The sequence below is a fragment of the Penicillium maclennaniae genome, assembly GCF_028827695.1.
Source record: "Penicillium maclennaniae strain IBT 15551 chromosome Unknown utg000006l:1.0-2513246.0:1.0-2515036.0, whole genome shotgun sequence".
NCBI lineage: Eukaryota > Fungi > Ascomycota > Eurotiomycetes > Eurotiales > Aspergillaceae > Penicillium > Penicillium maclennaniae.
Window position 1 is genome coordinate 2,119,275 of NW_026623218.1, and position 20,884 is coordinate 2,140,158.

General features: G+C 51.0%; 9 protein-coding genes across 9 annotated transcripts; 3 read left to right on the plus strand and 6 right to left on the minus strand.

The window, feature by feature from the left end:
- Positions 1–972: 972 nt before the first annotated feature.
- N7477_007068 (DNA-directed RNA polymerase II subunit RPB4) lies at positions 973–1,618 on the minus strand (the record flags this gene model as incomplete). Its single annotated transcript, XM_056968731.1, has 3 exons — positions 973–1,100; positions 1,250–1,377; positions 1,428–1,618. 3 exons carry the CDS (start codon positions 1,616–1,618, stop codon positions 973–975), a joined length of 447 nt encoding a protein of 148 aa, XP_056821527.1.
- Positions 1,619–1,988: 370 nt separating this feature from the next.
- Positions 1,989–3,608, minus strand: trm5 (tRNA (guanine) methyltransferase; the record flags this gene model as incomplete). Its single annotated transcript, XM_056968732.1, has 4 exons — positions 1,989–2,962; positions 3,017–3,097; positions 3,152–3,253; positions 3,320–3,608. The coding sequence occupies 4 exons, from the start codon at positions 3,606–3,608 to the stop codon at positions 1,989–1,991; spliced, it is 1,446 nt and encodes a 481-aa protein (XP_056821528.1).
- A 428-nt stretch (positions 3,609–4,036) lies between these two features.
- Positions 4,037–5,133, minus strand: N7477_007070 (uncharacterized protein; the record flags this gene model as incomplete). The annotated part of the gene is made up of 2 exons (XM_056968733.1): positions 4,037–4,917; positions 4,977–5,133. 2 exons carry the CDS (start codon positions 5,131–5,133, stop codon positions 4,037–4,039), a joined length of 1,038 nt encoding a protein of 345 aa, XP_056821529.1.
- Positions 5,134–5,544: 411 nt separating this feature from the next.
- N7477_007071 (ankyrin repeat domain-containing protein) lies at positions 5,545–6,845 on the plus strand (the record flags this gene model as incomplete). Its single annotated transcript, XM_056968734.1, has 2 exons — positions 5,545–5,547; positions 5,610–6,845. 2 exons carry the CDS (start codon positions 5,545–5,547, stop codon positions 6,843–6,845), a joined length of 1,239 nt encoding a protein of 412 aa, XP_056821530.1.
- Positions 6,846–7,150: 305 nt separating this feature from the next.
- On the minus strand, positions 7,151–10,113 carry N7477_007072 (PX domain-containing protein; the record flags this gene model as incomplete). Its single annotated transcript, XM_056968735.1, has 5 exons — positions 7,151–7,378; positions 7,433–8,673; positions 8,727–9,660; positions 9,717–9,946; positions 10,005–10,113. The coding sequence occupies 5 exons, from the start codon at positions 10,111–10,113 to the stop codon at positions 7,151–7,153; spliced, it is 2,742 nt and encodes a 913-aa protein (XP_056821531.1).
- Positions 10,114–11,357: 1,244 nt separating this feature from the next.
- Positions 11,358–14,742, minus strand: ace1 (putative C2H2 transcription factor (Ace1); the record flags this gene model as incomplete). The annotated part of the gene is made up of 8 exons (XM_056968736.1): positions 11,358–11,886; positions 11,957–12,592; positions 12,653–12,931; positions 12,991–13,247; positions 13,527–13,774; positions 13,826–14,243; positions 14,365–14,630; positions 14,715–14,742. The coding sequence occupies 8 exons, from the start codon at positions 14,740–14,742 to the stop codon at positions 11,358–11,360; spliced, it is 2,661 nt and encodes an 886-aa protein (XP_056821532.1).
- Positions 14,743–16,113: 1,371 nt separating this feature from the next.
- On the minus strand, positions 16,114–17,664 carry N7477_007074 (uncharacterized protein; the record flags this gene model as incomplete). Its single annotated transcript, XM_056968737.1, has 5 exons — positions 16,114–16,335; positions 16,409–16,551; positions 16,604–17,105; positions 17,172–17,375; positions 17,476–17,664. The coding sequence occupies 5 exons, from the start codon at positions 17,662–17,664 to the stop codon at positions 16,114–16,116; spliced, it is 1,260 nt and encodes a 419-aa protein (XP_056821533.1).
- A 968-nt stretch (positions 17,665–18,632) lies between these two features.
- On the plus strand, positions 18,633–18,854 carry N7477_007075 (FAD/NAD(P)-binding domain-containing protein; the record flags this gene model as incomplete). The annotated part of the gene is made up of 1 exon (XM_056968738.1): positions 18,633–18,854. One exon carries the CDS (start codon positions 18,633–18,635, stop codon positions 18,852–18,854), a length of 222 nt encoding a protein of 73 aa, XP_056821534.1.
- A 631-nt stretch (positions 18,855–19,485) lies between these two features.
- N7477_007076 (uncharacterized protein) lies at positions 19,486–20,345 on the plus strand (the record flags this gene model as incomplete). Its single annotated transcript, XM_056968739.1, has 6 exons — positions 19,486–19,540; positions 19,592–19,703; positions 19,754–19,793; positions 19,846–20,025; positions 20,093–20,193; positions 20,249–20,345. 6 exons carry the CDS (start codon positions 19,486–19,488, stop codon positions 20,343–20,345), a joined length of 585 nt encoding a protein of 194 aa, XP_056821535.1.
- Between the last annotated feature and the right edge of the window lie 539 nt (positions 20,346–20,884).

The following is a 20,884-nucleotide window of genomic DNA, read 5'->3' on the forward strand; positions in this document are numbered from 1 at the left end:
GATATGCCCTTATCACGGAGAGAGGGAAAAAAAAAAGGTTGCTATCTCCAGGGATGATCAGAGTATAGAACCCGAGATTTAAAAATCAAGCAGAAGCACCCGCCAAAGACTGCAAGAGAATCAAATGGCGGATCGTTCTCTCCGTCATTCCTACTCTTAAGAGAAAAGAAAAAGTGTCAACGTCCGGACAAGTGCACTGTTAGAGGTGCGAGTCATAGTAAAGAAAAGGGAAAAAGGAAAAAGACAGATGATGACATCGCAAGTATAGAGCAAGCGCGAAGCTTACCCGAAGGACCCAGACGATCAACGATTCGGTTTCGTAACGAGAATTGGCCCTGGGCCTGTGAAGGCCTTGAATTACTCGTGAATTATGAAGTCGAAATTGTCAACTCTGATAAGACCCCCCGAGCTGATTGGACACCCGGACGAGCCTCCCCGGCATTACGTACAGACAATCCGACCGTCGACGGTACTTCGCCCAACTCCAGGACACTCCGCCTTGCTGTTCCAGGGATATCTCTCACATGCGAGAGGCTACAGGACTCGGTCGATCCGGACCCCCCCCCCCCCTTTTTTTTTACCTAAGAATATATCATGGTTTCTTGGTGTAAGGGGATCCGGGATCGCATCCTGGTACATTTAGAACATTACAACGGTCCCACATTGGAACAGCCACTCGCACGAGTAAACCTACGACCAATCAGAGCACGGTGATAACATCATGGGCAGAACCAATCAAGGAACCAGATCTCCCCAAGAGGAGAGAGTTAAACATGCGAACGGCGCCCCGCCGTGGAGAACGGAGAATGTGAAGCCATCCCCGGCACATGTGCCTTCTTACTCGAAAACACTTAACCCCGACGCGGCTCCTGATTTCTGTCCCCCGACTGAACCCCGGAATTCCTCCAGAAAATGGAAATGCTAGCAAGAAAACGCCCAACTCCATGCTCCATGACCCCCATCCCCATAGTCTTATTCTGTAAAGTTCCGCAACTTGGTCAACTCGTCCAACAGCTCTTGGAGATCGGCATCCGTGATCTTGTTTTGAAGACTGGGGATCAGCGACTTCGCCTCCTCGGCATTGTCGCAGCACAAACTGCCTAATTCCGGGTTAGATGGATCATGCGATTGGAGCGGGGCCCTCCCTGACGCCACAGGGGACTTTTCGGGAAAAGAGGGAAATCTAGGGATTCAGGCATAAAGGCCATCAGGCACCAAGGCCACCAGGCACCAAGTCATTGGTACTTACCCAGCTGTGATCGCTCAAACATCTCGAGCTCCGTATGTGAGTTGAGTAGACGTTCCACCGCCTTGATGTTCTCCTCGTCCTTGAATCGCGCAAACACGTCCAAATAGTCGAGTGTCTTGGTCAAGTTCCTGTCATTTGTGAGTGGTCGGTCGGCTCCGAGCGTGGCAGTTCGACATACTCCGGCTCCTCGTACTTGTTGCCCCCGCGTCGCTTGTTCTCCAGCACCTTGTGAATGACAAGTCGGGCTTCGGAGAGTGACAGTGTGTGCGTGTGCTGGTCAGCACCGAGCTTGAGCGTAGACGCGGCTTCGAGCTCGCCTTGGGGGAGGGTACGCTTGCGGTGCGTGGGCGGGGGGAGTTGAACGCTCATGTTTGCGATCGACAAGAAGGAGAGTGCGAAAGCGCAGTGCACTCTTCGGCGATGGTTGATTGGGGGGGGATTGGGCTGCGGGCGTCGATGCGTTCGGTCGTCGAGGCTTCTGTGCGGGTTGAAAGTCTGCAGGTCGCCCGGCAGTAAATGGCGGTGAGTACACCGCCCTTTAGATTAGGAAAGAAGTCGGTTGGTTCTACCAGGCTACGGTACATGAAGACTGAAGTTCAGTCCGAAGTCTGTTCCGGGAGGGTCTGGTTAGGGTATCGAGTCTGCATTATAGCTCAGTGATAGCTCAGCTAAACCACTTAAGATCTGCAAACAATCTCTCCAAACGCCTGGTATGCAACATCGTATGTACTTGGAACTTTTAAACCTTTCGGAATGCGACCTCCGCGGGCAGGCGGAAGCTGGCGCAGAACATTTGCTTGTTCGGACTGACCAGACGGACATTGTAAATGTCAAGCTCAATAGCAGCATTGCCGCTGCCCCCAACACGGTCTTCGTGGGTGATGGTATAGCCAATGCGCTCGGAAATCCGCTGGCAAACGTCGATGTGATCATCGACCTCGTTCTCGGAGTGTCCCGAGAAACAGTAGACGTGGACCATGGGCAGGAGCTGAGAGGTTTGCGGGGCGAACAGAGCCTCCTTGCCGGTATAAAGACCCTGGAATGCGTCAAGGAACTCAATGGCGGTGGCGGGGAGATTCATGACATAGTGGTCGACAATAGATGGGCGAGTATACACCTGAGGAGGTGGCGAAGGCTTCTCCTCTTCCGGCTTCTCCTCAGTCTTTCTCCTCTTCTCTCTGCGTTTCTTACCTTCGATAGTGACAGTGACCGGCTCAGCTTCCAAAAGGGCCTTTGCCGAATGGCGAATGAACTCTCGACCGTCCATATTGAACGGAGTAACAAAGTCTTGAACGCGGTTACGCTGAATAGCATCTTGCATGACCTCATAGCCGTGCGGGTTCAAGTCATTACCCCAGACGAAGATGCGCTTACGTCCTGCAGGCACAGCAAAGGGACCGACACCCGCCATGACATCGCAGACCATCTGTCCAGGCTGGAACTTCTCCACAAGTCGGCGGTGCTCAGTCTCCAGACGACTGTTCCAGTAAACACGCGAGTAGTCGAATCGGAACTCGCAATCTTGCTCATGCTGAATGACGTTCAGGTCGTTGTCGCCGGCCAGTAGCTCGAAGGGGAAAGTACGGAACTGGCTGTGTGAGCCAACATCTTCGGTCTTGTTAATCACGGTACGGATAGCGGGGTTCTTGTCCATTAAAATCTGAGCAATGATGTGCTTGTACGGCAACCAATGCGATCGGAGGTTCAGGTGCACTAGAGAGTTAGTTCGAAAGATTCAATATCCCCCTCAGTCGGGCAGAAACGTACAGACGTGCCCCACTTGCGTGAAGCCTTGAGGGACTTCGGGCATTTCCTCATTTTGCGGTAAGATCGAAGCGGCGATCTCAGCTTGAAGGTAATCAGCACTATAGCATATATATCGCGCATATATCGAACGCATACCGTATGTCCAAGAGTCGTAGTCAAGTTCCAAATTGTAAGGCATGATAGCCACGGTGCCCTTCTCAGCCAACTCCGTAACAGTAGGCGACCATGTCGACTTGTCTGTGCATTCAAGTCAGCATCAAAGTCTCACTTCGAAAACCAAGACCAAGAGGCCTCGTGACTCACCATCATGCTTCATGTCCTCGCGCAGTAGAAGTGCCTTCTTAACACCATCCTGATCCTGTAATTCCCGCACAACATTCAACCGCGGTAGAACGAGCAGCTCCTTGTTACTTCCAAGGACCTTGCGCACGTGCGAGATTTCTGAATTCTTGAAGATTTTGGCCGCGGAGACCGGCACCGTTTTGCGGAAGAATGACCGGTCCAGTGTGCGCATTGCGCGGTTGACGGGCGGACGGAACATTTCAGGAATTTCGCGGTGAGCCTGCTGGCGCACGTCACTGTTCGACTCCATCGAGGGAAGGCGAAGGCCTGAACTTGAAGTTGAGAGGATGTAGCTGGGCAAAGGCGCATTGGGCGAATAATTTGTGTTTCTTATCGATATCGACCACGTGACGCCATTGGCGATCTATGAGCCGCATTGCACCATTCATCACTTTTGTTCTTTCGTAGACATAGGCGAAAGGGATTTACTGAAGGCTACTTTTAGGCTGCTTTGATTCTTGATACAAATAATGTCCAGATTTTCCTAGTCTTGATACCGCCTTGACGATAATTTTCCTCATCGATAAAAACATGAAGGGTTGACAAGAGAGACCAAAGTCATAAATCATTAGAGGTCGTGAGAGAACAACGAATTCTTGAGAATCAAAGATGAGGGTTCAAAGTTCAGTGTTCAACGTGAAGATTAAAAATGGTGTCAAGAGAAAAGTCTCAGCGTGATCATTCTTTGAAGGAATCAATGACAGACAGGTGCATCGCATTGTGCGCCTCGAGACTCATGTTTTGCTCTTTCAACCTCACATTCTCTTGACTCAATCGCAGGTTTTCCTCCTTGTGAAGAGTCCTTTCCTTCTCAAGTACTGTGCGCACGGCGTCCCGACCTTTGATCGCACCGTTCAACTTCAAGTCGTGAGTATTGAGTAGCTTCAGAAGCTCGTCGCGCGCTTCATTAGGCAGTACCACATCATGCTTTTCGAGGACTGCAGTAACCTGCTGTGCCAAATTCGACATATCAGACTTGGAATCTGTGCTCAGCACATCCCTGTATTTAGTTGGAGTCGGCGTCATGCTTATTTCGGCCGAGGATGGGAGATGTCGACCGGACCGTGATGTGAACGGTGTTGCGAGTGGAGATAATGTGCTGCTTGATTCGTCGTGTGAAAAGTCGAATAGCTTACGCTTTCCTGGTGACGTCGTTGACGAGGTGCGGGCTGCTTTCTGCGGCGTCTCGGGGTTGAAGTTGGGTTGAGATAATATCTTCTGCGTTGAGTTCAAGACCTCAGACAACTCTTCATTCTCCTCTGAATCAACATGCCAGCCAAATTCATCCGTATCCTCGGTCATCATCCGCGCCTTTGCACTCTGCGGTGGTGATTTGAACTGGCGGGGTGGGACACCAATCACCCTATGCTCGGTCTGAGGCGTCAAAAGGCCGTTGCCTGCACGGTATGTTTTTTTGGAAGGAGTGCAACAGCTGGCATCACGGTTGTCGAGCTCGGAGCGAGAGTTAGCAAGGATGGCCTCCTTCTCACGTATTTCAGCTTCATCAGCCCAAAGGAAGAAGCCGCACTGTTTCCCTGGGGGGTTCTGACAGGTCCAGACTGTTGGAATCAGCATAAATTACCCACAGAAAGCAATGCGTCAGACTGGCTATACTTACAGTATCGTCCTTGGTTCTTCCCGGGCTTTTTCGTCTCTCGTTTCACCGCGGGCAGCCGTTCCCGGCAGTTGCACATCCAGATGCCATCTTGGAAGAGCCCCTTCAAGGCCACCGCGTTACGCGGGCTCATTGGAGCTCTTTTGCTAGGAGAGAGCATGGTGGCATGCCCTGAATGTATGTAAAATCCAAGAGTGATTGGAGAAGGATCAGTATGTTCTCAGACCAGACAAGACGTCGCCATGGAAACTGCTTATCTTATCGCTACCCAACTATGGCCGCTTTCAACGAAATCTCTCGCTTCCATCGATGAAGTGATATGGTTTGTTTCTAATTCCCAATCACTTCGATTGCGTGCTTCAATGTCTCAAATAGACGCCCCAAAAGTCCACATGGTCTGAAACACCAGCGTCATTAAGTGAAACCAAAAAATGAGGCGCAGGCCGCACCGAGATCACCGACGTCATGTCCACCCCACGTTGAAACCCATCCCACTCAGCCCATTTCATACACTTAAAGTCACCCCATTCACCTCGATCAATCAAAGATGCTACCATGACTTCCCCCGGCCATGGTCAATCAACCTAGTTCTCTCTCCTCCTCCTCCCAACCGAGCTCCTAATCACAATATTCGAGTGCCTACCCAGCCCCAGAGACCTCTCCGCCCTCGCCCGCACTTCGACACGCTTCTACTCCCTCCTCAACTCGCGCCTCTACACACGAGATGCATCGCAAAACCGAAAAGCACTATACTGGGCCGCCACTCGCGACCAAAAAACCACAGTCCTGAAATCCATCTCTGCCGGCGCAGACGTCCAAACTTTCACCGATTTCGATCCTCGCATTAAAGGATGTACTCCTCTCATGCTCGCCGCGTATCATGGGAGTAGCGAAACGCTTCAGCTACTCCTCACAATCGAAGATATCAATCCAAATAGTCGGGATAGGAAGTACATACGGCCTCCGATATCTTGGGCGATCAAGCAGAACCACATGGCGATCGTGCGCGCGTTGTTAGATGATGAACGACTGGATGTCAATCTCGAGGATAAGTGGGGGGATACGCCACTCATGGTTGCCGTTGAACATAATCCGAGATTTATTCCAATGTTGTTGCAGCGGGGAAGGGCTGATCCGCGTGTGATGAACCGACAGGGCGCGACGCCGTTGTCTAGGGCTGCGATGCTGGATGTTGACGCGGATCTGTTGCTTGCGGCGCATGTTCAGTGTATATTAGAAGGTGATAATACAGCTGAGCATTGCCAGCATGTTTTTTTTCATGCCGCGATCGTGGGGCAGCTGGATATCGTGGAGTATTTAGTTTCATACTTCGGGAGCAAGCTTGATCCGAATGGGGAGCGCGATGGGCATGGGCGAGGCGCTTTTGCTATTGCGGCGGAGCGGAACCATCTTGATATCGTGAGGTATCTGTGCAAGTGGGAGAAAACTAATCCGAATCTCAGTGATAGCTGGGAACATGATACGCCATTGTTCCGTGCTGCGAAGCATGGCCGGAGGGAAATGGTGATTGCGCTGCTGGAATGTGAGCGTGTCAATGTCGAATTGGGTAATGTGCGCGGGACAAGGCCACTTGCCATTGCGGCGGCGAACAATCATGATGAAATTGTGAGGTATCTGTTAAAGGGGCCGTGGCGAGCGAATGTGAATGCTCAGGATGATAATTTCCATACGCCGCTGTATCAGGCTGCGATTTTTGGCAATTTGCAGGCCGTTGATGCGTTGCTTGAGGCTCAGGACATAGAGCCGACGTTAGGGGATGGTGTTGATCATACAACTCCTCTGGATGCGGCAATTCAATACGGTCATCATGATGTCGCGGAGAGACTGCGACAATACTTGGCCCAGTCCTGACATGGCTGGCAGGCGGTACTCGTTCTTAACAATGGTAGAGCTACAATTGTACACATCGCATAAATGCTGACAAAGATCAGCTCAATGAACATGAATTATGATCAATTCTTTCTATGTAGAATATAGATATAGATGCAGTTTATGATGCGTCTCAACAAATCATCTCTAGTCAAACCATCCAGAATACCCATCATGATAATCAGGACCCAGCCTGCAAGGCCATCATTGTATCGAGGGAAAAAGCAAAACGACCATGCACGGTAGTGTAGGAGCGAAAGCAACACCGTGAATTCAAACGCAGACGTCTAGTCTGCCAGCACATGCCGAAGCATGACGACGAACGGCTCCTGGAGCTTCAGGAGCTCGGCGACATCTGGCTTAACGGGTTCGCCGGCTGTGCGACGCAGTTGATCCTGCTTCTTGATGCGTCGGCGACGCTCAGACGCAATCGGGTCATCTTGTTCGTCTTCAGCCGATTCCTCATCTTCCGAGTCGGAGGCCTCGTCGGAGATTGTGAGGTCTTCCAGATCAGCCTGGTGAGAGTTTAGATTTGAGTTATTTGGGTCAACATTGCAGGAAACACTTACCTCGTCGAGACCAAAGTCGCTACCCTTGAAGGTCGTGGCGCCTGGGATCGAATCGTTCCCAGTGCCCTCGGCGGCCATCTTCTGGCGAGTCTTATTCAGATGCCAGCGCTTACGATCCTCGTGCCACTTGACCAGTGCATTTATTTCGCTGACTGCGACGTCCCTGTCAATTTGACCGACGCCTGCGGCGCCTTGGAACAGGGCGTTCATGTCGAGCTTCCCTCCTCTCGGGCCCTTGCGCAGGAAGTCAAGAATTTCTTCGATCCATGACATGAGAGATCCGAATAGTCCATTGTCGTGGAGGTGTACCTCGTGGACGAACTTGTAGAAGTTGTCCTGGTGACGAGCGCATAAGTCGATGAAGGATTGGACAGTCTGGTTGGGATCTGCAGAAGCATCCTGGCGCTGGGCGCTTTCGATGACGGCGATCGCGTCGTCGGCAAATTTGGCAAAGTCGGTGACACTATTGTAGACATTGGCAGACTTGTAGACCCTGACGAGCGGCTCGTAGAAGATGGTAAATAGGTCGCGGAATAGTTGGAGCGTAGTGGGCTCCTCAACAATGCTAAGCATCATGGCCTTGTCCCGCTGCCGGGTGTAGAGCTTCAAGAGCTGCTTCAAGTGAGCGAACCATTGGGCGCCTTGTTGCATTTCCAGGTCCACATTGTCCACGGCATTGTTCCATGCTACCCAGCCATTGAACACTTTGCCGATTTGCTCCGGGCCAAGCTCTGGCGAGACATTTTCAGAGCGAAGAATGGCCACGATGATATCAACATCCTCGGCTTCAGCTTCCTCGCGAATCTCATTCTTGACCATTTCATCCGCGTTCACGTAGTTCTTCAGCTTATCGGTCAGGACCGAGTCCTCGACCTTCGCCACCAGCGAAGTAATTGACTTCTGGAAGTCCTTGATGCTCTCATTCAAAGTCAAAGAGAAAATGCGCTGAAGCAGCGATCGCGAACCGAACGGCTGAGCCATGAAAAGATCGAGAACACCAGTCATCACAGCAGCAGGGTTGGCAATGCGAATCACATTCTTCATCAGGGTATAAGGAACAAGGCCATGAATTCTCTTGGCTTGCGCAAACATCTCAGGAGAGTTATCCTCGGCAAGGAATACGTGGTACACGGTGGCGGCAACTTCGATACGCAACCACTCGGCAAATTTCTGATACTGTGGGCTCAGCTCTGCAATAGTCTTTTTCTCCTTGATCTCAGCAAAGAGCTTTGTTAACCCGTCTGACAGAGTGTTAGCCTCTCGCAGATTGATATGCATGTTATGCGTCACTTACTGCTCTCCACGATATCTCGACGGAACTTCTCCATGTAAACGTCCAGCTCCGCAGCGCGCTGCCTAGCAATCTCATAAAAGCGCTTCTGCTCCTCAATGCGGATTGCATCCATACCCTTTCGTCGCTCAACATCGATCAATTCTTCCTCGTTCAACTTTATGGGCTTTGCAGTTAGGAACTCCTCCACCGACTTGGATTCCGCATATTTCTTATTCTGCAGGAGCGTTCGAAGGAATGCGCGTAGCGAAACGCGCTGCTCCTCTCTGTATAGGACAGTCTCTCTGGAAACATCAGACGCACGCGGTGACCTGGCTGAACGCATTGATGCCTTCGACACTGATCGATGGATAGTTCCGGGTGCCAAGTTAAGGCCGGTGGTGGTAGATGTCCTTTCATCTGAAATACTCGCGTCTTGTGTCGAGAGAGAAGAGACGGACGAAGCATCGTCGTCATGAGAACCGAACCAGCTGGAGGAAGTCGAGGACTTGTTCTTGCGAGGCAGAGGGGGCAAGTGTTTGCCAGGGAACTCGGTACGCAGCCTCCGGTGGAGCCTGACGAATTCTCCATACCGTTTGCCGACGTAGATATCATCCTTGGCGTCTCTTCGCACGCGAATGATAAACTCAGCGTGCTGATGATAACGCACTGTGCGCTTCACGGATGTAACCCGAACGGCGGCCACGTTGACATCCCAGCCATTGAGAGCATTCCCCTCGGGCATATTGACCAGCAAGCCCTTCTCATTCGCGCCACGGTCGACGACCTCCATTTCAGAGAACTGGATACGCTCCTCGTACCCCGATGCAGTCGGGACACCGGATACCATCATCAGCTCCACCAGCTTCTCGCACTTCCGTGCCAGCTTCCTACGCTTTGTCTCCTCCAACCGATCCTCCGATGACGATACATGCTTATTGGCGAACGATTCGAGAAACTAGCGGGTGTGTCAATGATCACTTTCTCCCTCGCACGAGACTGGGGCAAACCCACCACTTGTAGCTTGTCCTGCCAGAACTGTTTCTCCTGAGCTTGGTCGAGAAAGGGAAAGTTGCGAACATGATGCACGAAGATGTAGCGAAGAATAGGAAGTTCCGAGTCAACGGGCGCGACCTCACCAAAGTCGGAGCGAAATGGTGCGCCGAATCGCTGTAGCGCCGTGGGTGAGTTCAGCTCGGAGATTTCAGCGCGAACTTGTCGGCCGATCAACTCACGCTTGAGATCTAAATAAAATTCGTATTAGCAGGCTGTCGCATTTTGCCACGAGTCATACCTCCTTACAATGTTCCTGCTTGCCCGTCAGGATCTGTCCTGGCGGGGTCGCATCTTGTCCCGACACATGTCCAGCTCCACCGGAGAATGCGGGCTCTGGCGATCGCGTGGCCTCCATAGTTTATGTAGCTTCAAAGTGTCCTTAGGAAGCCGTCGGATAAGAAATCAGCCTCTTCGGGGTCTAAGAAGTTCGAAGTGAAGGAGAAATTCGTCTGCCTAGGCGCACGCTGATGCCGAGATTCGATAGCCGACCACAGCCCCGTAATGCGGGCAAGGCTCGCCTGAGGAAATTCGTTCCTTGGCGATGAAAAACGAATCCCTGTGAGAATTGCGCCGGTAGAGTATGTGACAAGATGTCAAGATGTCAAGAGGACAAGAGGACGAGATGACGAGATGACGAGATGAGGTGACACAGGGGAAGCGGGGCGATTTGATGTCGTCACCCAAGAGGAAATTAAGAGTAGCTGACCCGAAGCCAGACCCGGGGATTTCGTGCTCGTTTAAGGCGGGTTTTGCTCCGCCTTGCGTGGATCATTCACGAGGATTGTTTTTCTTTTTCTCTGTCTTTTTTCACTTCCTCATTGTTCTGGGTCAATATTGCATGTCGGTATGAGCTGACAGCGGCTGCAGCGAAAGATGGGGTGTATGTGAGACCACATATCTGGCTGCCTACTTGATAGCCCATCAATGCACGGAGATCCATCGCACTTGCATTAGTATCAGCCCTATGATGATGTGCCCAGCCCTGACGCGTCCTGTCGCCTCCCGGTGTCCGCTTGGAGGTAACGTGGGGCGCTCAGAGCAGGGCTGAATAGGCTATCGATCACCGGGGCGAACTTGGCGCCCTGGCAGCGTCAGTGGCAGGAGTTGTTTAAGTAGATCTGTACTCGAGATCGCAGGGTACTTATCGAGCTCATTATTCAGAAATCTGTGAAGTCACTTAATCATAAATGAATTTGCAAAGCAAGACTTTATACTACGAAGTTCCCAGATCAGGTCATAAGTATTGCAGATGTTCCTTGAGTCATTAAAAGCTATTAAGAAATCCCCGAGCTGCACCGTAGGGCTATTGAGACTAATCCTCGCACACTAAGACAGTCTCCCTCGAGAGATAGATGAATCTTGATTAGCCGCATCCCGATAACGCGAGAGGAGCGGCATGCAGGTCCATTCGGGATTGCCGGTTTGAGAATTACAAGCCATGAGCATCACGCCACCGTAGGCGTGATGCCTTGAAAACTTCGTACTGGCAAATATTGCAAATGAAAAAAGAAAAAGAAAAGAAGACAAACACGTCGCATCGGAGTATCGCTTGCTGAGTGGGAAATCATCGCTCGAAGAAAGAAATGGAGGGCCAGCCGCCTATTTCATGTATTCGTACTCTCCATTCGGACCCATGTAAGGGTCGTAATGGCTGCCATGTTGAGACTGTTCAGCCCACGACTTTATGTCTTGGAGAGCGGCATCGCGGTCGAGAGGCGGAAACATGGGCTGGGCAGGTTGGGGCTGCGGGGCGTATTGACCGGGAGATGCCTGCTGGGTCATCGGCGGCGTGACGTGGGAGCCGGCGTTCATGCTCATACGGTGCGTTTGATCGTAGAGGGTGAAATCATTGCCAGCAGGAGACTGGAATCGATAATCGTATTGTTCGTCAGCCTGGCCCGATCGCGGGGAGTACAGCATTAAGTTGCCCTGGGCATTGGGAGAGAGTCCGGAGACCTTGCTGGGAGCCTCGTAGCCCATATAGTTGGTGGCGCGCATGGGATTGTCAACGTAGGGCTTGAGTCCGCTGTGGTCAGAGCTGGGGGTGGGCAGTTGAATGTTGAGAGCCTGCACGTCCTCTTGCATGGAATTATAATCCAATCGGCTCCAGTCAAGGTCGAAAGTGACGCTGTTATCGGTGGTAGCCATGGGGGGATCCGTCGAAGGACATGGAGGGTCCCAAGAGGTCCGGGACTGACTCGGCTGAGGGAATAGACATAGAATTCATCGACTGGCGATGCATCTCGAGGGCCGGAATGAGACCATCCGGTTCACCCGCTTCAAACTGAGTTTGGAAAGCATCGAGGTTCATCGAAGTGGGGAAAGTAAACTCGTTACCCATGCCGACCGACGAGGTGTGATAAGGAGAATTTTCGAAAAGAGGAGGGAAATCGTCACTGCGAACCGGCACAGGAGGATCATTGAAGTTGAATGGCACGTTGTCCTGGAAGAATGGAGGTTCTTGAGGCGAGGCGCTGGGTGCCGAGAAGGGAGTGGAGAAGTCCGCGGAGCGAGAGGCAGGAGTGGACACACTTGGGGTACCAGGGGTGGCCTGGACCGACGAGCCACGCTTGCCAGTACTACCGCCACGGGCATTGTTCTTGGAGCGAACGTACACCCATCCGTGGGCCTTCTCCATGTGTTGTTTGCAGTTGCTCTCACGCTTCGAGGCATAAGTGCAGGGCTGGAATTGGCACTTGTAGAGGCTAGGGGTATCCGAGTGCTTATCATTAACATGACGATCACGCTCCTTCTCAGTCGGCCAGCCGACTTCGAAATACTTGCACGTAGACTCGCTGCACTTCCACGGGCGCGAATGAGTCTTCTCGTGCTTGCTGCGGGATGTTAGCCACTCAAGCACGATCAATGAAGAGGCAGCAATTGTGAGAACTTACGTCAAATCGCACGGGCGCTTGAAGACCTTGTCGCAGTGGTTGCACTTCTGGTTAATGTCCATAGGAGGAGCATTCTTTTTGCGTCGTGCCATGGACCGCTGGACGCCCTCGTCAACCTTCTCGTCAAAGCTGACGGCGCGCTTGAAACTCGCAGGGGTTGTCGTATCATAAGGTAGACCAGTGGCCATTGAGATAGCCTTGCCGTCCTCCTGGACGACAACAAGTTCAGCGGGCTTCCCGTTTTGAGACATTCCGCCTTCCAGAGTAGCAGTGGGGACGCTGCCTTAAATTAGTTTGACCACCCAGGGGGTTGGATTCTCAAGCGGACATTGACTTACAAGGCGGGCTCTTTCTTCTCAGCCTTCGAGTTTGGAGACTCCTGGGCCGGGGCTGCTTCAACCCGCTCACGGTTGGAACGAATCAAGGCAGCGTAGCGTCGAACCTGCGATACAAGATCAAGGAAGTAGCCGTTAGTATACGGGCGGTCGGCGGGAAGTCGCTGGTCGCGGTCGTTCAAGTGAGAAGCGGAAGTATGAAGACACTGGATCGTGAACTCGGCGAAATTGAGATAGGCGGATCGTAAGGTTGAAAGCTTCTGGACCAGCCGAAGATTTGTGAGCCCTCGAGTTCCAGATCACAGGTGACGAGAAGAAGAAGAAGAAGAGGGAGAAGGAAAAGAAGTGGAGAAATCAGAAAGGCCGAGACAATGGGAGGGTCAACATTGACACCAATGACGACCTGCATCATTGGGCTACTAGGCGACCCTTTTGTCCCAAGTTGGCAAAGCATATGGGAATTTCCAGTGAGAACACCCTTTACAAGCAGAGACAATAAAAGTGTGAAACGCATTGAGATGAAACAACGTGAGACTTACCGGCGCCAGCCACAAAAGAGTCTTTTCAAGGTCCCTGAGGCATGTGATTTGTTTGTTCACAATCCGAGCTGGAACACTCTGGACTAGTGGGTGGAAAGGCTTCAACTTAGGTTCCTTCAGTAATGGCACCAAAATAAAGCGCTCAATTTGTTTGCAGGCCGCAAGTCCAAGTTGCGGCCGCGAAGAGTCCTTGGCGGCGGGAATCGGACCGGTTATAGCCGATTGAGAACCGTCGGCATCCACAGTCACTGATGGGAGGTGAGTTTTATGCTGCGTACATAGGTCAGAGGAAAACACACCTTTGCCGTCAACGGACTCGGCACTACTAACAGATGAGCCCAAACCGCTATCAGATTCATGGGAATGCACAGGCTGTTCAGACTTCTTCTGGGAGAAGTCGTCCTGGCTGGCATTTGAATCGTCGGCGCCGTCTTCCAAAGTCAGACGTTCCAAGATAGAGGCCATGCGCTGCTCGCTGGCTGCGATACCGTCAAGCGAGGTAGGCGAGCGACGAGGCAGGGAACGGATGTTCAGAATAGGGTCACGCTCAGCAGAAGGGGGAGAAGTAGGAGTGTTGAAAGTTTCTCCCTTCTTCAAACACATCTTAGACGAAACATCTTCGGTGTCCAATGTGGGAAGAGTCGAGTTTAAGACAGGACGACGACGGGGGTGAACCCGGACCGGCTCAAGCTGAGAAGCGGTCATATTGGACGAGCTCTACATAAGCACAATATTAGCTCGGGCACTCTCGGTCTGGAATGAACAGGCTGTCATGGATGATTGGCTCAATCACCGTGACTCACCAGCACTCGTCTAGATGATTCGAGGAATGACGTACGGACGGGTCAGAGAGGATACGTCGGCGATCCTTTAAAAAACCAAGATCGCCCACGTTCTTCCAAAGTCTACCAAGGCCTTGATAGAGCTCTGCAGCAGCAGGAACAAAAGGGCCCTGGGAAGAGAGGTATCCCGACGGATCAGGATAGCAGCAGAGTTTGCGCAAGTTTCGCAAAGTGGTAGCGCCCAGACCAATCGATGTCGCACTCGAAGAGGCTCGAGGAGCGAAGGTGGGATAGTGAAGGCAATTTGCGAGAGGGTACACGACTAGTGACGATGTTGCGCGATAGGATTATCTTAAGCCCCGATATGTACGGTGAAAGAGGGGTCAAATGGCAAGCAGCAATTCACGGGCGAAAGGACGGGCGAAATCTGGCATACAGCGGACAACGGAATATGATATGGAGAAGCTGGAAGATCCCAAAATCGCAAATCGAACAGATATCACCGGTAAAGGGAGAAAGATGACGGCGACGTCGCGTTGGTGTCTGCCTGATAGACGAATGACGCTACGCCCAAATAGGTATCAGCCGCGATGGCTGAGTCGTTGGCCGTTTTTGACCTTTTCGTTTTTCGTTTCACGTATTTCGTACCTTGTTCCTTTAGGTAACTTCACCTGCCTTAGACGCAGTGTGATTGGCTCGGATGACGGCAGTGCGGTAACCGCCCGGAACCCCCCTTCGTGAGGGTAATCCCAAATTACGGTAATTACCGGACTCTTAAAATGGAAGCAATCGGGGCCCGCGGAGTTTCTGATCGCTCCGTGGGAATCCGTAAACGAGAGCCTCAAAGCTGAACTAAGTTCTCTGTCGACCAGGGGTCGTCTTGTTCTCACCATAAACATGACTGCCTGCGTCGTCAGCTCCTTTACTGCAAGTTGACATCACCATAGCCCCGTCACCCGTCTTCTACCGTCTACAATGTGTTATGATTGCCTCAACACTCTCCACGATGTTTCCAGAATTTTCAACTTTCAGCCTTAAACGGGGTCAGAGGACATCCGGGGGGAACCTCAAGTCCGATCCACATTTCGGGGCGGTTCTGGATTCAGATGTGGGCCCATTTCCACACGTGAATTGAGCCTCCCGGGTGGTTCGGCCCAGAAAAAAAAAATAATGCAATGCGCGCTTTTCTCTAATCAGCCTCGCACGCCCATGTCTGCCTGAATCTTGGCCGCCGAGGCTGGCGCGTTTCTGCCGCCAGGTGTCACTGTGGCATTTCACCACTGCTTCGCCACCTTCGGCCCCATCTCGCAAGCCCAAGTGGAGACCGCACAGGGTCAAGGCCTGAACCTTAGTAGGCTTAGCGCCTGGGTTAGGGAAGTGAAGAAGAGGCAAATGCATTAAATTCTATGAGACGCCTTTCGGGATTCTCATAATCTCGATCTAGATCCTCGATACCCCGGGCCATTTGTTATCGTCAGCCGCCATCACGATTGCATGCCAGTAATGAATCTGCCTAGATACCGTATCCGGGGGCCGACGTGGCCTTTTCCTTGGATGGTACTAGGGCCGTGGTAACGCGATCGAAGCTCCTTGAATATTCAATACCACCATTTTCATTGACCTTAGTGTACCAGGCATCGTTCATTTGTGATCATCGCCTACTGTGAGCTGCTTAGGCGTATTTCTATCACGTGACACTCCCGGGCATGTGCTGAGCGGTTGGTGATCAAATTACGCTCAGACCCTTAATGGTCTGTACTGAACAGAGTCATCAAAAGCTCTTATTGACCATTGCTAGATCATACTTAGATACCCAGATTGACGGCTGGAGCGATGGTCGCCCGACATTGCCCAAATCCAAACTTGGACCCGGTTGGCCCACTCACGCACCAGCCTTCCATGATAACCTCATCGCCATCCTCGAACCACTCGATCCCATCTTGTTTCAAAGTCGATATAGTGGTATGCGGGAGCGAGCGCTCCAGAAGGCACGCTAGGCCCCTTTTTTCTCCGTTCTCATCTGTGCGCTAAAGTCGTCAAAACATGTCAGCAAGAATCTTCACAAGAGTGAGAGAAACAATAGATCAATGGCTGACATACAGCACTAGAAATAGTTCCCGTTCCAAATATATCACCTGTCTTTAAACCCTCACCGGCACTTGCTAGGTGTGTCAGCTGTTGATACGGGGTCCAATATAGCTCATTAAGGTTCGTGTCCGTAAGATCATAGGATTTCCCATTTCCTAGTTTCTCTTAGTTCAGACCTTCACCGGCATGTACGATGAATTGACTCACTTATCACCCGAGCGGAGAGACTAACATTGAAGGTAGCACCTCCACTATCTCCTTGCCAAGTAAGATGAGGCATTGGCGCGGGCTCTTGTTGAACCTTAACAGCACTCCGCACCGAGTCAAGTGCGTCCATAGTGACGATCCACGGTGAGATGGAAGTCCCAAATCCCTTACTGTGAAACGGACCGAGAGGAGCCATCTCAAACGCTTGAATATCTCGAGCGGACCAATCATTCAGAATCACGAACCCAAAGATATGATCTTTGACGTCCTTAATATTGAGAATCTGGCCAGTATTCAGAGGTTTGGAAATGAAAACGCCCATTTCAAGTTCCATGTCCAGCTTTCTGGTTGGCATGAACGCATATTTCCCAGCTTCATCTTTGAAAACACCGTGCGGACGAGTCAAAGCAGGGCCTACGTTTAGGCTAGATGTGCGGCCATTGTAGACGGTCGGAATGACGCGCCAGTTGGGTGACTCGGAAAGACCGAAGATTGCAGAGCACTTTGTAAACGGTCAGCTCAGTTGGCCTTGTTTGATATGGTGACAAAAGAGATTGGGCGATGGCACATTCTGGGCGTGCTCTAGCGAGCAGTAGAAGTCAGAGAAGTTGGACGTCTGCATCGGGTAGTGATTTTGAACAAGACCCAGCGGAATGAAGTATTGATTCGCCCTGGCTTTATCTTCTCGGAGACGAGGCAAGCTGTCACGCAGGATTTGACGTGCTTGTCGACGGCTTTCAATGGGAAGAGATGCAAAATCGTTCAAGTAAGGCTGTGATGTTTGAGTCAGTCAAGCTGTAACTGGACTTTCAAAGAAGGATCGGAAGGATGGTCGAAATCAGTAGCCTTCTCGGGGGGTAATTGGTGATTACCTTGGAGAAAATTGACTTCTCGCCAAAGCCTTGGATAGATCCAAACAACCCATCGCATTCCAAAGCGCTCAGATCAATGACATCGTGATCAAGTGCTGTTGCACATCTTGGGGCGGGGTTGTCGGCCGTCGAAATCACCCCAAAGGGAATGTTGTCGATAGGAAACGGAGTTGAGATAGAATCAGACATATTGTGGGCCTAAGTGATCTAGCAAGCCTCACGAGTGAATCTAGGCTTAAGTTGGGAATCAATGGATTGCAAACGCACTGTCATGATATTTGGGATGTCTACCAGGGTAGGATCAGCTCCGTTGAGCGGTGAATTAATGCGGTACATGCAGGTGAAGCAGGGTCGGCCAACAATGCATCATTGGCCAGTCCTGGAGACTGGACTATGCTTTTACGTATCCAAATTCCGTATATCTGACGCTGGAGATTGCCCTATGTGAACATGATGATGACTGGGCAAAAATTTGGGTATAAGGATATCTGACCACTCTCCACTTTGTGGCCTCGCTGAGAAGATATTTTCATTCTCGCCCCATAGCTGACCCCTGAGAATTGACCCGCGTCATATGGTAAGCTTTTTCAAATTGTGCAGGCACTGAACAGAGATCGAATCTTATCCTATTGCTGCCGAATGTAGTGAAAGGATGTGTCGATTTCGTGGAGGATGTCATTGTGGACACTCTGAGGACGACCTCCCGGTCTTCATCTCCAGGGACTCGACTTTGCCAAACCCCAAAAACAGACTCAAAAGCCTGAAGATTCCTTGTCCGGTGTAAACATGAGGTGTATTTTGAGCTACTGCTGGTTGTGAAGCCCGAGAGCCCCAAGTATAAGTGACCGTGATGATCGTGCAAACAGCTACCACGTCCGTAGAATTGGAAAGAAAGTATTTGAAACGAAGAACCATCTTTTAGAAAATCATCTGTATCTCCATCAGTGACTCGGACGTTGTTGACTTGCAAGAGCATGCCCACTCGGGAAGTGGGCGTGGTGGGTACTCAAGCGAATCGGTAGCCAGCGGGTCCTGAAGCGGGAGTGAACTTTACATGCAGATACGTTTATTGGCTAATATCAACGATTTCGTGGAATTTAATTGACTTGAATCTGAGAATGAAGGTTCATAGCCGGGGGGGTTTGTTTGTGGGCAGGATGTGGACGGTTTGGCTGATCATCGTTGGTGGCGGTATTGCTGGTCTCACGGCCGCAATCGCGCTGCGCGCCTCCAACCGGAGAATCACAGTCCTGGAGCAGTCGCGATTGAACCGCGAAATCGGTGCATTGATTTCCCTACAGCCAAATGCTTCCCTGATCATGCGCAAGACGTGGAAGTTCGACAAAGAGATGGAAGAAGCGCGTGGCTTAATCGACTAGGGCTTCTCGTATTTATGATGTGGACGGAGCGCTCGTCAAAGAAGTCCCACTCTTAACAAAGACTGAATATGGCGGTGACCGCATCCTTTGGCACCGAAATGACTTACACATAGCTTTGAAGTCGGCTGCGACTAGTCCTACTAGAAGAGGAGACCCGGCAACCATTCGGGTGGCATCAAAGAGTAGTCATTTGCGACCCGGTCGAGGGAAATGTGACTCTCGAGAGTAGTGAAGTATTGACGGCCGATGTAATAATTGGCGCAGACGGAATGTGAGAACTTCTTCACAAATATTTGAGTTAATCCAAGGCTAAACAAGGTGGCGACAATAGACATAGCGTGTTGCGAAAATATGTGCTCAGCGGTGAACCTGCAGTTATGCCGACAGGAACCTCTGGTATACTCTCACACGCCCCTTTCATTAAGAATCTTACTGATAGCCCAATACAGCTTACCACCTAATGGTTAGCACTTGCACACCCATTTGAAGATGCAAAAAGGCTGATCAACAGCAATCTAGATACCGACGGAAGTGCTCGAAGAAAAGGAACCCCAATTCTATTGCAGAATCAAACCCCGCGAGCCATTCACTTCAATGATTGTAGCACACAACTGCCGGGTGCCGGCTTGTCATGGGCCCAGGTAGGCAAGGTGATGTGTACGGCGTTACGGCGTTGGTACCAGACGGTAGAGTATACTTACCTGCCCGTCTTGACAATCTGCTGACAAGAATTACAGAGAGGATGAACGAGGACCCAAATTCTGGAAAATCGTGGGTCTCGGAAGGAAGTTTGGAAAAGATGATTGAGATATTTGCAGAGTTTCCTAGCTGGATCACCAACATTTTCAAGTAAGACAGCTCATCTGACTTAGAGGCCAGAATACTGGTTCCATTTGAAGGCACTCAGCGGATATTGGACTATGGCAATTACGTGACATGGTGAGCACAATTGACCCATAATTTTGCTTGGTACAAGTCTGACGACACACAGGATCCCTTAGTGACTTGGTATCAGGGCCGTGTCATTCTTATTGGAGATGCCGCCCATCCCATGCTGCCTACCCAAGGACAAGGTGCAAGCCAGTCTATCGAGGACGCAGAGGCTTTGGGTGCTTTCTTTGAGGATGTTCACCAGGCACCGTCTCTTGTGCAGCTGGACAATGTATTCAAGGTAACTCACTATCCCATCGCCCAAATTTATCGTGCTGATTTATTTGCTAACACCTATGTAACTATAGCAGATTTTCCAGTCCCGCTATGAAAGGGTCAGCCTTATTCAGTGGGGCAGTCGACAAGCCGCCAAACTCGGCACTGTGAAAGGAGAAAAAACAGTTACGATGTATGTACCTGGGAACTGAATCTATAGTGATCTCGCTAATTGAGTCTGCAATCAGGAGCCCAGCCGAGTCCATGGATTACAATTGCACATACCGAGGAGCGAAGCAATGGGTACAAGTCAAGCTGTATCCGCGATGTAGTCCAGACCTCTAAGTTTTCAAGTACCAGCTGTTCGTTTCTTGTGCGAAAAAGTCTCATGCACCGATATTTCCTACCTGAATTTTAGTAAGGCTATGAGGCCTTCAGACACACCTAGTGTTATGAACTTGTAAAAGCGACTTACAAGCACTAAGCCTCTCATGGGGGAGATCCTAAGGAAATATATAATATATATATGGATCCAAAATACATCAATATTGAAACTAGAGCCTTACTCAAATTGAACTATTTCACAAGAAGGATGTGAGTAGGTGAAGTTTATGGCAAATTGCGGATCAAGTTACATGGGAAGGCCCGGATCACAGAGCAACCCCGATAGCGGCCAATGGTGTTGCGGCGTGGACGACGGCGAGCATTGAGTCAACCCATCCTTGCAGCCCTTGAATCAAATGCAATGTAATGTCTGACCTTGTATGAAGCTTCTAATCCCTATCTGCTAGAAAGTGCGTCCGTCTCAACGGTGCTTTACCTGATTGACACCGTCACAGCCATTTGGACCTCGGCTTCGGAAGTGGCAGAATGTCGGGCGGTGC